Source organism: Orycteropus afer, unplaced genomic scaffold (genome assembly GCF_000298275.1).
Source record: "Orycteropus afer afer isolate SDZICR_OR568_19922 unplaced genomic scaffold, OryAfe1.0 scaffold00020, whole genome shotgun sequence".
Classification (NCBI taxonomy): Eukaryota; Metazoa; Chordata; class Mammalia; order Tubulidentata; family Orycteropodidae; genus Orycteropus; species Orycteropus afer.
The window spans coordinates 10,994,770-11,011,374 of record NW_006921607.1 but is presented as its reverse complement, the minus strand read 5'-3'; the positions used below and the strand labels follow the sequence as shown (position 1 = coordinate 11,011,374).

General features: G+C 41.9%; 1 protein-coding gene across 1 annotated transcript in view; it reads left to right on the top strand.

Moving 5' to 3' along the window:
• The window catches only part of LOC103191738 (ER degradation-enhancing alpha-mannosidase-like protein 2), a 39,546-nt gene extending 23,796 nt beyond the window's left edge, over positions 1 to 15,750 (top strand). Inside the window, exons 9-11 of the mRNA XM_007934592.2 lie at positions 9,302 to 9,446; positions 12,485 to 12,606; positions 15,250 to 15,750. Coding sequence (XP_007932783.1) covers positions 9,302 to 9,446; positions 12,485 to 12,606; positions 15,250 to 15,750 — 768 coding nt within the window. The remainder of the gene's footprint in view (positions 1 to 9,301; positions 9,447 to 12,484; positions 12,607 to 15,249) is intronic.
• Positions 15,751 to 16,605: the final 855 nt, after the last annotated feature.

Sequence of the window (16,605 nt, the reverse complement as noted above, 5' to 3'; positions counted from 1 at the left end):
GGTTCAAACCCACCAGCCACTCCTCAGAAGGAAGATGGGTCAGTCTACTTCCATAGTGATACTGCCTCAGAAACCCAAGGAGAGGTCGCTATGAGTAGGGTCCAACTTGAGGGCACATAACAACAACAACGACAACGTATATCCCGTATATAAGGAGCTCTGGTGGTGTAGTGCCTAAGGCATTTGACAGCTAACCAGAAGGTTGGTGGTTCAAATCCACCAGCTACTCTGCAGAAGGAAAACGGGGCAATCTCTTTCTGTAGAGATTTACCACCTTAGACACCCAAAGGGGGTCGCTATGAGTCGGAATCAGCTTGAGGGCAGTGGGCTTGGTTTGGTTTGAGTTTGTATGTCCTTCCAGAAGTTCATAATCATAAATACCTATATATTTACATTCTCCCTTTTCTTTACATAAGTAGGAACATAATTCCCTTTTCACCTTTTATTTTCCCTGATTACATCTTGGAGATCATTCTTTATGGTTATATACAGGTCAGTTTTCCTTTTTTTTTAAAGGCTACATACTTTGAATAGATATACTATAATTTATTTTAAGGAGCCCTGGTGGCACAGTGGTTAAAGGCTGAGCTGCTAACTGAAAGGTCTGTGGTTCATACCTACCAGCTGCTCCAAGACAGAAAGATATGGCAGCCATGGACACCCTAGGGGGCAGTTCTACTCTGCCATACAGGATCACTATGAGTCAGAATCAACTCAATAGCAGCGGATTTGGTTTGTTTTTAAATTTTATTTACTAGTCCTCCATTAATGTACTTTTAGCTTATTATTGTGTGTCCTCTAGTTGGTTCTGACTCATGGTGCCCCAGTGGGACAGAGTAGAACTGCCCCATAGGATTCCGAAGGCTGAAATCTTTGGGAGCAGATCACTAGGTCTTTTCTTCTGCAAAGTGGCTGGTACGTTGGAACCACCAGCCTTTGGGTTAGCAGCCAATTGCTTAATCACTGCTCCATGAGTGATTAAAAAGGTGCCTTTACTTTTAGTTGACTCTCTTATTCTACAGATGGAAACAGGCTGAAAGAGAACTTGTTGATAACATTAAATATTGGTCCAAACCCAAACCAAACTCACTCCCATTGAGTCAATTCCAACTCATAGCAACCCCCATTGGAATTCCAAGGCTGTAAATCTTTATGGAAGCAGACTGCCCCATCTTTCTTCATGAAGCAGCTAGTGGTTTTTAACCATCAACCTTTTTGGTTAGCAGCCAAATGCCTTAACCATTCCACCATGAAACCCAAACAAAAAGTCACACTCAATGCCATCAAGTGGATTCCGACTCATAGTGACCCCTGTTGTGTTTCCAAGGTGACAAATCTTTACAGAACTAGATTGCTCCATCTTCCTTCTGCAGAGCTTCCGCAGAGCAGCTGATGGGTTTGAACCACCAGCCTTCTGGTTAGCAGTCAAATGCCTTAGGCACACGCCACCAGAGCTCCTTACTACACTACCACCAGAGGTCCTTAAATACTGGTCTAGTTGTTCTAAAATCTTTAAATTTTATATACAGCCCTTTGCACGTTTTTGATCTTAGGAATTTAAATGAGGAACCTGTACATAGACCAGGAGGCTGTCATTCGAACAGAACAAGGGGATACTGCATGGTTTAAAATCAGGAAGGGAGTGCATCAGGGTTGTATCCTTTCACCAAACTTATTCAGTCTGTATGCTGAGCAAATAATCTGAGAAGCTGGACTATATGAGGAAGAACACATCATCAGGGTTGGAGGAAGAGTCATTAACAATCTGTGATATGCAGATGACACAACTTTGCTTGCTGAATGTGAAAAGAACTTGAAGCACTTACTGATGAAGATTAAAGACTACATCTGCAGTATGGATTACACCTCAACATAAAGAAAACAAAAATCATCACAATTGAACCAATAAGCAGTATCACGATAAGTAGAGAGGAGATTGGAGTTGTCGAAAACTTCATATTACTTGGTTCAATAGTCAACACCAATGGAAGCAAAAAAACCAAATGCACTGCCAGCAAGTCAGATCCGACTCATAGTGACCCCTCCTTGGGTTTCCAAGGAGGTATCACTACAGAAGTAGATTGCCCAACCTTCCTTTTGAGGAGTGGCAGTGGGTTTGAACCGCCAGCCCTCTCGTTAGCAGTGAGATGCCTTAGGCACTATGCCACCAGAGCTCCAAGAAATCAGAAGACATACTGCACTGGGCACATCTGCTGCAAAAGACCTCTTTGGTGCTGAAGACCAAAGATGTCTTTTTGAAGACTAAGGTGCGCCTAACCCAAGCCATGGTGTTTTCAGTTGCCTCATATGCATGTGAAAACTGGACAATGAATAAGGATGACCAAAGAACAGTTGATGCTTTTGAGTTGTGGTGTTGGTGAAGAATACTGAAAGTACCATGGACTACCAGAACAACTAACAAATCTGTCCTGGAAAAAGTGAAAATGGAATGCTCCTTGGAAGCGAGAATGGCCAGACTTCGTGTTATCTGTTTTGGTCATGTGGTCAGAAGGTACCATTCCCTGGAGAAGGATAGCATGCTTGGTAAAGTGCAGGGTGAGTGAAAAAGGGAAAGGCCCTCAATGAGATGGATTGATACAGTGGCTGCCATGATAGATTCAGGTATAGCAAGGATTGTGAGGCTGGCACAGGACCAGGCAGTGTTTCATTGTATATTGGGTTGCCGTGAGTTGGAGCTGACTTGATGGCACCTAACAACGACGACAACATGCTGTTCCTTTCTCTCCTTGCACTCCTACTTCCATTCTACTCCCCCCAACAGAATTTTATCCCTATTAATATATTTGTGTTTGAAAGTATTTTATTGATCAGCCTATCGTAGGCCTCTATAACAAGATTTGCATGTAAATAAAAATTTAAAATGTTTTAAAGTTTCCTGTGACCCTAAGAGTATTAAATTTATTTTCTTCTGTGTTTAGTTATGACTGTGTTAGTATGAAATTGATTAAAACAACATAAATGTCTTCCGATTTTTGATAAATAATTAGAAAATCTAAAAGCAGTTTTATTAGAAATGCATTTCTAAGTGAGACCTGTGGGACTTTTAAATAAGTTTATGTATTTGTGACTGTACTGTTGTTAATATGAGACATGGTTAAACATCAGTTTTCTTCCTGCTTTTCATTTTTATAGATATAGGTACTGGGGAGCCTTAGTCACATAAATAAAGAGATGGAAATAGAAGTAGTTTGATTGTTACAGTATCATTCAATTCTTTGAAACCACTCAGTTAGTTGTTGTTGTTGTTGTTATTTGCCATCGAGTTGGCCCCGACTCATAGCGACCCCTCTTTGGGTTTCCGAGGCAGTATCACTATGAAAGTAGGATTGCCCAACCTTCCTTCCGAGGAGTGGCTGGTGGATTTGAACCGCCAGCCTTCTGGTTAGCAGTCAAGTGCCTTAGGCACTATGCTACCAGAGCTCCTAGTAGACTGAGCCATATTGTCAGTGTTTGACTCATTTTTATCTATGTTGTTGTTGTTGTTATGTACTGTTGAGTCGGATCCAACTCATAGCGACCCCTCCTTGGGTTTCCAAGGCAGTATCACAACAGAAGTAGATTGCCCAAGCTTCCTTCCAAGGAGTGGCTGGTGGGTTTGAACTGCCAGCCTTCTGGTTAGCATAGCAAGGGACTATCATATGGTTCTGCTTTTATATGGTTAAACCAAAAAAAAAAACAAACAAACCCACAAAAAGACCTGTTATCAAAAATTATTTTTAATCATCTCTCTGCTGACAACTTGACCAGTTCTTCGTTTAATTTTTTGAAAGCAGAGAATTGGAAACCATCTGATTTGCAAAAGGATTTGCCACGCAGTGGTTAGAAGCATTCATTTTCTTAACGTTTATACTAATGTTTTAAATTTTACCTCGTTCAGTGCTCAGGAAGTTTTTATACCTCAGGGCAGTGTCCCATAGTAAGGTGAGAGGTAGCACACATACCTTTCTTTTGTAAAATGGCGGAAAGGCAGTAGCGGTGAAAGGGTTGGGGAGAATGGAGAGCTGCTTTTGGGTTACGAGCATGTTTTGAGGCAGATCTATTTTAGGAAAGTTGAGGGTCTGGGAATCTGTTCCCTTGAAACTATTTGTGACTACATTCCTCTTGGAAAACCTTCTTGTACAATGAACCCATAGAACTGATCACACCCTTCAGTACTCTGTATATTTCCATTTCTGCACATGTATCCTGGGAAGATAGTTCAAGAGGGAAAGATAAAACCTGTATACAGCAAAGAGCTTCACAAAGAGATACCGGAAATGATCCAAATGCCCAATAATGGAGGAAAGAATAAATGATTGTATTTTAGTGTAATGGATTATTATATGCCTTTAAGTAAAAAAAATTAACAAACATGTAAACTCTTTTTTTGTTACGTGACATGGTAGACAAGGATCAAGGAAACACAAAGGAATGAAAATTGCTGTTGGACTATAGTGAAGAATTAGGCATGATCGTTAAATTTTGATTCTTCAAATTTAACAATAAATAAAAAACCACCCATTAAACCATTGATGTATGTACATACTGATAGAACTCAGTAAAAATTTGGCCTTGTATGTTAAAGAATACAAGAATACAAAGATGTACATGGCTGATAAAACCACAAATACCAAACTCACTGCCATTGAGTCAGATCTGACTCATAGCGACCTCTCCTTGGGTTCCCAAGGCAGTATCACTACGGAAGAAGATTGCCCAGTCTTCCTCCCAAGGAGTAGCTGGTGGATTTGAACCACCAGCCTTCTAGTTAGCAGTCAAGTGCCTTAGGTACTATGCTACCAGAGCTTCCTACATGGCTGATACTGTAACATTAAGAAGATATGTAGCTTTTTATTCCTGTATATTTTAATATTTCTATAACTCCAAATGGGACTCTGGTAGCATAGTGCCTAAGGCACTTGACTGCTAATCAGAAGGCTGGCAGCTCAAACCCACCAGTCACTCCTCGGAAGGAAGTTGGGGCAATCTACTTCCATAGTGATACTGCTTCGGAAACCCAAGGATGGGTTACTATGAGTCAGATCTGACTCTACGGCAGTGACAATGAGTTTGTTTGTTTTTTATTTTTGTAAAATAAAAAAATTAAGAAGAGCTTGGTAATGGAAGAGTTCCATCTCAGTTTGCGTAGGATTTATGTGCTTTCTCTGGTTTGAAGAGGGTGTTTCTCTGAGAGGTAATAATAACACTAAGAACCAGCATTTGCCAAACATCTGTTCAGTTCCTGGCAGTCTATCTGGGACATAGAGGTGGTAAATTAAATATAAAGAATAATGTGTATGCCAAGCACTTTACAGAGAATCATTACAACACACTGTGATGTAAATGTTTCATAGATGAGAAAAGGAGGCTTCCAAACCTGACCAAGCCCATTGCTGGTGAGTTGATTCTGATGCATAGGGACCTCGTAGGACAGAATAGAACTGCCCCATTGGGTTTCCAAGGCTGTAAATCTTTACAGAAGCTGACTGCCTCATCTTTCTCCTGCAGAGTGGCTGGTGGGCTTGATCCTCTGACCTCTCAGCAGCCAAGCACTTAATTACTGCACCACCAGGCCTTCTCTTAAAGGAGGCTTAAAGATGTTAAACTTGTTCATTTGCTGAACAAATATTTGAACACTTGTTGTTTTTCAGGCTCTTCCCTCATGAACTTTATAGTCTAGACAGGGAGACACGAAGAAAAAAAATGAAACAATCTCATAAAATAATAAGTTACAATGAGGAAAATAAGAGACTGAGTTAGAGAATATGGGAACCTCCTTTAGGCAGGGTATTCAAGGAAGGCCTTTCAGGAGAGGTGATATCGATGCTGATACTTGAAGGGTGAAGAATTGGGCGTGGGAGGAGGATATTCCAGGCAGAGGAAACGTGTGAAGACCCTGCAGTAAGAAAGACTTGGTGTTTATATCAGAAACAAAGAAGAGCAGATGGCCACAGTCTAGGAAAGAAAGATCACTTAATGGAAGGTTGGCCTTGACAAGATTGTCAAGGGCCTTGAGGTCCATGGCGAGATTTCTTAATTTTTTTCTGAGCCCATGGGAAACCACTGAAGAGTCTGGTGTGTGTAGTAAGATGGTTACTTAATCTGCCTGCTGTGGGGAGAGTGGATTGGAGAGGAACAAGAGGGAAAGTGGTGGGACCAATGAGAAGACTTTTGAGGTCATCCTGGCGTGAAATGCTGGTGACCAGGTGGTGGCTCTGGAGATAGAGAGTAAAATCTTGATGTTTTAGAGAGAGAATTGACAGGAGTTACTGGTGGAATGAATGTGGAAATTGGAGAGAAGGGAGGCGTCAAGAATGACCACCAGGCTTCTGGATGGATGGTAGTATCTCCCTAAGAAGGGAGAGAGGCAAGAGTAGAGAGTCAACTTGTGGGAAAATGAGGGAACCAAGACTTTTGTTTCAGAAGTGTCACATTTTCTCTATCCATGAGATACCAGTGGAGATGTCAAGAAGGTCAGCTGTTTCCCTGGAAGCTTATATTAATAGCAACTTGGCAACAGCTAATAAAATTACAAATATATCCTCTGGACAGTGATCCAAATTCTTGAAATTTATCTTAGAAATATTCTTTGCATATGTTTGAAATGACTTATGTAAAGGGTTATTTATTGCAGCATTGATTATAATAGCAACAGCAGAAGATTGGAATCAAGCCAGATAGCTATTAAATTCTAGTCCAAGCAGTGGAATACTATGAAACTATATGAATAGGAGGAGAGCACTCTCTCTGTACTTATATGAAAAAAGAAAAAAAGAAGGTACAATAACATAGTTAAATGAACAATATAAAAAGTACAGAAAGGTGTATTTAATAAGCTATTTTTAGTGTGGAGTTCCTTCACTTTCCTACAAGTTAACTCTACTCTTGCCTGGAGTTTGAAAACCAAAAGGGAAGAACATATTCGCATTTCTCAAGCTGAAAGAATTGAAAAAATTCAAGCCTTGAGTTGCAATATTGAGAGATTCTATGGGCAAAATATTGAATGATGCAGGAAACATCAAGAGAAGATGGCAGGAATACACAGAGTCACTGTACCAAAAGGAACTGTTTGATCTTCATCCATTTCAGGAAGTGGCATATGATCTAGAACCAATGGTACTGAAGGAGGAAGTCAAAGCTGCAATGAAAGAATTGGTGAAGAACAAGGCTCTGGGAATTGACGGAATACCCATTGAGATATTTCAACAAACAGATGCCCCATTGGAGGCACTCACTCGGTTATGCCAAGAGATTTGGAAGACAGCTACCTGTCCAACTGACTGGAAGAGATCCATATTTGTACCCATTCCAAAGAAAGGTGATCCCACAGATTGTGGAAATTATGGAACAATATCAATATCGCACACAATTAAGATCTTACTGAAGATAATTCAAAAACGTTTGCAGCAGTATATTGACAGAGAACTTCAGAGGTGCAAGCTGAATTCAGAAGAGGACGTGGAACAAGGGATATCATAGCGGTTGTCAGATGGATCTTGGCTCAAGGCAAAGAATACCAGAAAGATGTTTACTTGTGTTTTATTGACTATGCAAAGGCATTTGATTGTGTGGATCATGACAAATTATGGATAACATTGAGAAGAATGGGAATTCCCGAACACTTGATTGTACTCATGAGGAACCTGTACCTTGACCAGGAGGGCGTCGTTCAGATGGAACAAGGGGACACTACATGGTTTAAAATCAAGAAGGGAGTGCGTCAGGGTTGTATTCTTTCCCCACACTTATTCAATCTATACGCTGAGCAAATAATCCAAGAAGCTGGACTGTATGAAGAAAAACGTGGCATCAGGATTGGAGGAAGAATCATTAACAACCTGAGATATGCAGACGATACAACTTTGCTTGCTGAAAGTGAGGATGACTTGAGGCAGTTACTGATGAAGTTGAAGAATACAGTCTGCAGTATGGATTACGTCTCAATATAAAGAAAACAAAAATCCTCACAACTGGACCAATGAGCAGCATCACAATAAATGGAGAGAAGATTGAAGTTGTCAAAGAATTCACGTTGCTTGGTTCTACAATTGATGCCAATGGAAGCAGCAGTCAGGACATTAGATGACGTGTAGCATTGGGAAGGTCAACCGTGAAGGAACTGTTTCAAGTGCTGAGGAGCAAGGATGTCTCCTTGAGGACTAAGGTGCGCCTGAAACAAGCCATGATATTTCCAATCGCCTCGTATGCATGTGAGAGCTGGACAATGAATAAGGAAGACCAAAGAAGAATTGATGCTTTTGAGTTGCGGTGTTGGCGAAGAATGCTGAAAGTACCATGGACTGCTAAAAGAACTAACAGATGTGTCCTGGAGGAAGTACACCCAAAATGCTCCTTGGAAGCAAGCATGGCCAGACTTTGTCTCACCCACTTTGGTCATGTTGTCAGAAGGGACCATTCCCTGGAGAAGGATGTCATGCTTGTTAGGGTGGAGGGTCGACAAAAGAGGGGGAGGCCTTCACGGAAGTGGATTGACACGGTGGCTGCAATGATGGGCTCAAGTTAGCAGGGATGATGGAGCTGGTGCGGGATCAGGCAGTGTTTCATTCTGCTGTGCATGGGGTTGCTATGAGTCGAAAACAACTCAACGGCACCTAACAACAACAAACATCCAGAAGCCTGGGATAGGAAAAATATTATATATTCATATTTGCTTATGTTTGGAAGGTTAACCTAATACAAATGATTATCTGTTGGGAGTATGAAGTGGGAGTGGAACTAAGCACGGTCCCATCTTTATTCTGTTTTTAGAATTAAGAAGGGAGCTCTGATGGTGTAGTGCCTAAGGCATTTGACTGCTAAACAGAAAGTTGGTGGTTCAAACCCACCGGCCACTCCTCGGAAGGAAGATGGGGCAATCTACTTCCGTAGTGATGCTGCCCTGGAAACCCAAGGAGGGGTCGCTATGAGTTGAATCTGACTTGAGGGCAATGGGTATGGGTAGAATTATGAACCAGATAACTGAATTATCTACTTGAAAACCGTCAGTAGCAAATATAGACTGAACACCTGCTATCAGCCAGGCACTCTACACAACCTTCTCACAACGTTGCTTGAGACAAGTATTGTATTTTACATCTCATAGATGAGGAAACTGAGATTCAAAGAACTTAAGTGTCTTGCTCAGGGCCACACAGTGAGTAAACAGTCCACTCAGTGTTTGGTCATAGGCCTTTGGCTCCAAAGCCTTTGCTTTCTCTTTTGGCAGAAGTTGTATGTGGGGTTTTATATGTGGGTTTTTATGCCTACTGCCTGCATGCCTAACAGCTGCTTCTCCCTACAGAGCCTTGTTGGGGACATTGACAATGCCATGAGGACCTTCCTCAACTACTACACCGTTTGGAAGCAGTTTGGAGGGCTCCCGGAATTCTACAACATTCCTCAGGGATACACAGTAGAGAAGCGAGAAGGCTACCCTCTTCGTCCAGGTGAGCACCATGTCAGCATTTCATCACCTTCCCACAGACTGGTTTTCCAAATGCAAACCCTCATGTCTCTACAGGGCTCCATGTTTCACAAGTGGTTGCAAATCTTTCCCCCCACACATCCACACACCATTTGATGTTTCTTTTGGCTTTGGTGGTTTTCCTGCTAAACTCACTGCCATCGAATCGATTCTGATTCATAGTGACCCTATGGGATGGAACTGCTCCATAGGGTTTCTAAAGCTGTAAATTTTTACAGAAGCAGATTGCCTCATCTTCCCATAAAGCATCTGGTGGTTTCAAACTGCCAACCTTTTGGTTAGCAGCCAAATGCTTTAGCCACTACCACCAGAGGACCTATTTTCCTGCTAGGAAGTATTTATTCCCATATTTTTGGATAAAGAAACTGAGGGATAGTAGTTTGAAATGGCTTGCCCAAGACCTTGCTTAGTGTAGTAAGTAGGACTGGAACTCAGACTTTGAAATAAAATCTTGAGCCATTTCAAGTTTGGAGAAGTGAGTAGGAAGGAGAAGAAAAGCCAGGTTGACTTTGTTCATACTCTTGCCATTGAGATTTTAGAAGTGTAAGCAAACTTCATAAGCATATTCTACAAAGGGTCAGATAAGTTATGCTTCTATAGTCTGGAATGTTCAGACTTTGGAATGGGCCTTAGGAATCATCTAGTCTTACCTACCTCCCCATTATGCATTCCAGAACTCAAGACTCAGAGAGGGAGGGACAGCACACTAGATACTATCTTAAGTACTTTTCCAGCTCTGATGACCTCTGATTCACCTCAGGCAGGTTAAACATTGTAAGGAGGGAAAGGGAATGAGGGACAGAGGAAGGAAGCTTAGTCAGCACACAGTCATCTCTCACCCCAAAATAGGTTATGTTACCATTGTCTTAAGACTCTTAACACCTTCCCACTTGAATTGCCTTTTAGCTGTGAAATGGGCCTTTGTAGTGGTTTCCGCCATCCCCATTTCCTTCCTCCTTTAACCCAAGTGATGATGGTAGGAGTCTGGGGGGGGAGCAGAAGAGGGAGTAAAACTTTTTATCCTTAGAGGCTATTGTGCTTGGTGTTTCTCGTACATTGGTTCTCATGGAGTATATTTTAAAAATAAAACTCTCAGAAGGCATCATATCCAGTGTTATGATTATATTGGAACTAAATATGCACGTGGGCTTGTGCAATTTAGGGGTAGAGGAAGCCCCCCCATCATATCCTGTATCATCACTGAACTCCAAATTCACTGCCGTCACATTGTTTCTGACTCATAGCAACCCCTCCTTGGGCTTCTGAGGTGGTATCTCTACGGAAGTAGATTGTTCAATCTTCCTTGCAAGGAGTGGCCAGTGGGTATGAACTGCCGGCCTTCTGGTTAGCAGTCAAATTATCCCCTATCATATCATATCCCTGTGGTTATCCAGTCTTCGCTCAGTTACCACCACAGGGAGCTCACTCTTACCAGGGCAACCTGTTCCATTTGCAGGACAGGCTGACAGGAAAGCATCAGTGGAAAGCAAAGCACCACCTCTAGGAATCCAGGAATGCCTTAGTTCAGTCACCCTTCCTACCCTAAAACAATAGTGTGTGGGAAATAAGATCCTACTCTATAATTAGATTGTCCAGTGTCTCACTCTATTCTTGTTATTATTAGGTGCTGTCGAGTCAATTCCAACTCATAGTGACCCTGTGTACAACAGTATGAGACACTCTTATACATGTCTTTGATAAGCAGTGTTGGAGCACAGGAACCTAAAGGCTTCTGGGGGCCTTTACCTCCTCCTAAGGCCAAATCTAAACCTTGGGCTGTTACCATCCTCTAGAGTTGGCCAAATGTACAGGGAGTGAAAACTTACTTAGGCCTACTGTGAGGAAGAAAAAACAAGATGGTTGGTTCTGGGTACAGTGACTGAATTGGCTACTAGAAGCAGAAAGGGAGGCTTCCCATGAGAGCTTATCTTGTCTTACTTTGAACACATAGTATCCCCCCCTTACCAGTAAACATGCACTAATCTGTATCTTAGAATATATAAGCAATTAGAACATAAGGGATTAGATTAGCAGTACTCTAGGGTTCATGGGGTTAGGGGAGGGTAAAGTAGGAGAGTCAGGCAGGGACTTTTTCCATCAAAGTAATAAATAGAGTTTGAGCCATAAATCAGAAGGATGAAAAGTGCCCAGGAAGAAACAGGAAAAGAGAAGATCAGGAAGGGAGGTTAACATAGGAAAGGTGAGGGGTTCTTCTCTGAAAAAGGATGAGTAAAGTAGGAAATTATATTAAGCTGGAACTGCAACCAAGTGGGGATACCCCAGAAGCTGAATCTTTCTTTCCCATAACAGACAGCTTTTCAGATATTTGAAGGCAATTAATACATTTTTCTGGATTTTCTTTCTCCAGGATTAATACTCTTTTCTGTTTTTTTTTTTTTTTTTTTTTTTCTCCCTAATCTTCACCTTAAGATGGGGCTTATACCTGAACATCATATTCCAGTTGTAGAGAGCAGGGCGAGACTGTCACCTTGTTCTAGACATAGACTCATACCCCTTTTTAGTTTTAAGATTAAGTTAGGCTGTGAGTGATAGCATATAAATATAATAGCAGCTTAAATAAGATAGAAATTTACTTCTCTCCCATGTTTTGGGTTTATATGGCTCTCCATGGGGTCAGGAATTTTCAATCTTGTTTGCTAGGCCATCTTTGACTTATGGGTCCTCAAGAGTCCAAGCTGGCCACTCACAGTCTATCTGTGTGTCTGTCTCAGAACCTCCTCTATGCCAGAACCTCACTGCCTTTTTTTCCCCTTGGGATGGGAGTCTGTGGTCAGCCTTAATGCAGTTTCCACTAAGCTTCAGGCTTTGGGTACATTGGCTCTGAAGACTCAGCACTGGGTAAGTTGTCCCATGTCCTTTTAGTTAGGAGCCCTGTGGACAAGTTATGGGGGGATGCCTTGTGGACAAGTTATACCCCAGAGTGGACCCCGAGCCATTCTTCCTCAGCCATTGGATGAGGGTCTGCTTTGGACTTTGCAGAGCTCATTGAGAGTGCCATGTACCTCTACCGCGCCACGGGGGACCCTACCCTCTTAGAACTTGGAAGAGATGCTGTGGAATCTATTGAAAAAATCAGCAAGGTGGAGTGTGGATTTGCAACAGTAAGTGTTTCCAGGGGCCCAACAACTGGGCAGTATCTCTGCTGCTGAAGAGGCCTATTTAAGAGTGGAACCTTGGGAGTCCTGAAATATCAACCCTGAAAGGGACCTTAGAAAAGTGATAACACCCTTATTTTATAGATGGATATGGTAGTTAAGGTTGTGTATCAACTTGGCTGGGCCGCTGCATGTGGTTATTGCCCATCATGAGACTGGTAATCAACTCCATGGTGGCATCTGCTGTGAGCAGTTAAGTAGCTGCCTTAGGGATGTGGTCTGCTTTCAGTATATTAGAAGCTTTGAGAAAGGGCTCTAACTTTTGGCATGCTTGGATCCTGCATTTAACTGAGTCTTCATTCAGCAGCCTGCCATGTTGCCTGCCCATCTTGGGACTACTTCTGGACTTGAACTAGTGGCCTGCCAGGTTGCTTGATAGTCTTGGGACTGTGCCATTGTACTTGGCAACCTTGGGTTTGTCAGCCTCAGCAGCTAGCAGCTGTCTGAGTTAAGAGTTGTCTCCAGGTTCACTGGGCCTGAAACCCAAAGGTTGAGGGGCCTTCACCTAGCCCCTTGAGCTGGCACACTGAACTCAGACTTCTAGTCTCCTTAACTGTAAGAGAATAAATCCCTGTTTGTTAAAGTCATCCATCCACGAGTGGTGTTTCTCTTGTAGCAGCACTAGAGAACCAAAACAATGGGGAAACTGAAGAACTGAGAAGCAAAGAGCCTTGCTAAGGGTCACATATCTACAAGAGGTAGAGCTAGCATTCGTTCCCAGGGGTCTCCACTTCATGGCCTTGGCATTCTTCCTGTATCAGAGATCTTTTATTTGTCTCAGTAGGCCACTTTGCAGGTGGGTTTTGTGAAAAGAGCCTACAAAATGAGTTTTAGGAAGGGAAATCCAGAGTCTTATGGCCCTATATTTAAGCCTGGGGACTCTTCACAGAACAGTGCAACTAATCTCACAAATATTTATTGAATGTCTTTGACGTGCCAGGCACTATGGTTGGCCCAAGGGTCATAACGGTGAAGAAAGACCAAGTCCTTGCTCCCTGAAGTTGACATTTTAGTAAAAAATGTAGACTATAAGCATGTATGTGGGAAACAGGAAAAAAAAAAAAAAAAAAAAAGACCAACGTGGCTGGAGTGGAGTGAGCACAGAACAAAGGAGGAGGAGATGAGGTTCAAGAGGCGGACAAGTCAGGTTGTGTAGGGCTTCATATAAGCCATGGTGAAAAATCTGCATGTTGTTCTGCTTCAAGTCGGAAGCCTTTGTAGGGCTTAAAGCTGAAGAGTGACATGATCTGATTTGTGCTTTAGGAATGTCACTCTGGCTTCTCTGAAGAGAAAAGGCTGACAAGGTCATGGGTGGGAGCCATCTCCCATCTTTATAAAGCCCAAGTCGGCAGATACAAGTAAACAATGATTCCAGACATGTAGAAACCAGATGTGTAAGAAAATAGTCTAGAAGAAGATTCACCAAAAAGCCTACAGAGGTTTTTCAAAGTATGGGATTAAAAAATAAACATTTTCTTTCAAGATTTTGTAGTGGGGTTTTATTCTATAAGTAAAACGTGGGCATATGTTTTAAAAGTAAGGATAAGGACATATATGTGTAGGGGAAATTCAGCAGTGCTATGTTTTGGTTTCTAATATGTTGGATTCTCTGGAAAGCTGAGCATATAAGCCCACTGGGGCCGTCTTAGGAATGCTCGATTTGCTTCCATGGAAATGAAGCCTTTGGAGGTTTTCCAAGGTGAATAGTGGAACAGACCTCTGACTTCTTGGCTTTTGTCAAAGAGGGTAAGAGAATAATAGTTCTTGGTACATCAAGTCTGTATTTGAGTCATATCTTTGGGGATAAAATAAATACCACTGAGAGTTGGTTTTAAGAAAAAGTATTGTTAATTCCGAGAAGCTAAAGTAAATGTTTATAACAAGCCATCTTATTCATCTATGACTGTAAACTCACTATGAATTTTTCTTTATAAGACCCCTTCCTTGTTTATGATAGCAAAAACACGATGACAACTTTAATGTCCATCAAGGGGAATGAGCTAAGTGTTCTACGGAATACTGTCTTGTCATTAAAAAGGATGATTAGATCTCTGTTTTTAGTCACAAAAAGATAGCATATGGGGGATAGGAAGTTATCAGTGTTGTGTACAGCAGTTGGGCAGCATTGGAGCTGAAAGAACAACAAATGCAAAGAACCTAGGGTGGGAATATGTTTGCTGAACTCAAGAAACTGGAAGGCTAGTTTGGCTGGAGCTGCAAGAGCAAGGAGGAGAGTGGTAAGAGGTGAGGTCAGGGAGGTGGCAGGGACCAGATCATGTAGAGCCTGTTAGGCCCCGGTAAGGACTTCGGTTTTCAGTCAATGTGAAATGGGGTGTCAATGGAGAGTTTTGAGTAGAGGAGTGATAGGTAAGATTTATGATACACATATGGAAGCAAGAAGTCTATTTGGAAGCTATTATGATAATCCAGGTAAGACATGATGGTGGCTTGAGCAAGGGTGAGACTCTGATAAGTTTGCCTAAAAGCCCTCGGCTCTTAGTGGCAGAGCTGGGACTCCTAATGGCTCACATGACCCTTTCTACTGCACCATGATGCTGTTCTGACTTGCTTCCTTCTCCCACGTGGCAGATCAAAGACCTTCGAGACCACAAGCTTGACAACCGCATGGAGTCGTTCTTTCTGGCCGAGACTGTGAAATACCTCTACCTTCTCTTTGATCCAACTAACTTCATCCACAACAACGGCTCCACCTTCGATGCTGTGATAACCCCCTATGGGGAGTGCATCCTGGGGGCTGGGGGTTACATCTTCAACACAGAAGCACACCCCATCGACCCTGCTGCCCTGCACTGTTGCCAGAGACTGAAGGAAGAGCAGTGGGAAGTGGAAGATTTGATGAGGGAATTCTACTCTCTCAAACGGAACAGATCAAGATTTCAGAAAAAGACTGTGAGTTCAGGAACATGGGAACCCCAAGCTGGGCCAGGAACATTCTCCTCTCCTAAAAACCAGGATAGGGCAAGGGAGAAGAAACCTGTCAAGCAGAAAATCCCACTTCTCAGCTGTCCTAGTCAGCCCTTTACCTCTAAGTTGGCATTGCTGGGACAGGTTTTCTTGGACTCTACATAACCACTGGATGATTTTCTTTTTTTTTTTTTCTTTTAAACTGAACTATTAACAATAAACAAATCTGCTTTTGTCCTTTCTTTCTCTTTCCATTTACATACTGGGCTATCTCATGAGATTTCATTCAAAGAAAGGGTCCATGGCTAAGCCAATTATATCTAGTTTATTCTTCTCATGCACTTCAAGAAACAGGTAAACTCAAAGTCAGCTGGGCCCTAAAACCCCAATGGATTGATAGTTAAATCTCCTTTCACTTCAAGATCCCTTTTTCTATCATTTTGGGGAAGGGAAGTGTATTGCCATAAATGTATATCTTTGTTAGCCCCAGACTGTGTTTCTGCCCTTTAGTCTGTCTATCTGTCCATCTATCCTTCAATGCCACAAAGATTTATTAAGTACCTTTGTATGCCAGCTACAACCCAGAGATACAGTGAGCAAAACATAGCATTCTCATAAATACTAAATTCTGGCAGAGATATGCAGACCAGTAAATATATAAAATAACATTGTGATAAATGCTGTGAAGAAAATAGGGTACAGTGTTAGAAAATAATTGGGAGAGGTAATATTCCTTAGGCTGGTCAGGGAAGGCCTCTCTGAGGAATTGAGTTTTAAAACTTTTAATTATAGAAAATTTAAAATAAACCAAAAAACCCAACTCATAGCGACCGCCATAGGGTTTCTTTTTATTTATTTCTTTTAATTAATTAATTAATTTTTTTTTTTTATTGTGATTTGGGTGAAGATTTACAGAGCAAATTCACTTTCTTACAGCAGTTCACATATACTTTGTCTCATGTCATTGACCACAGTTTACCACAATGCAACAGCTCCCCTCCCACTTCCTCCCCATAGTTA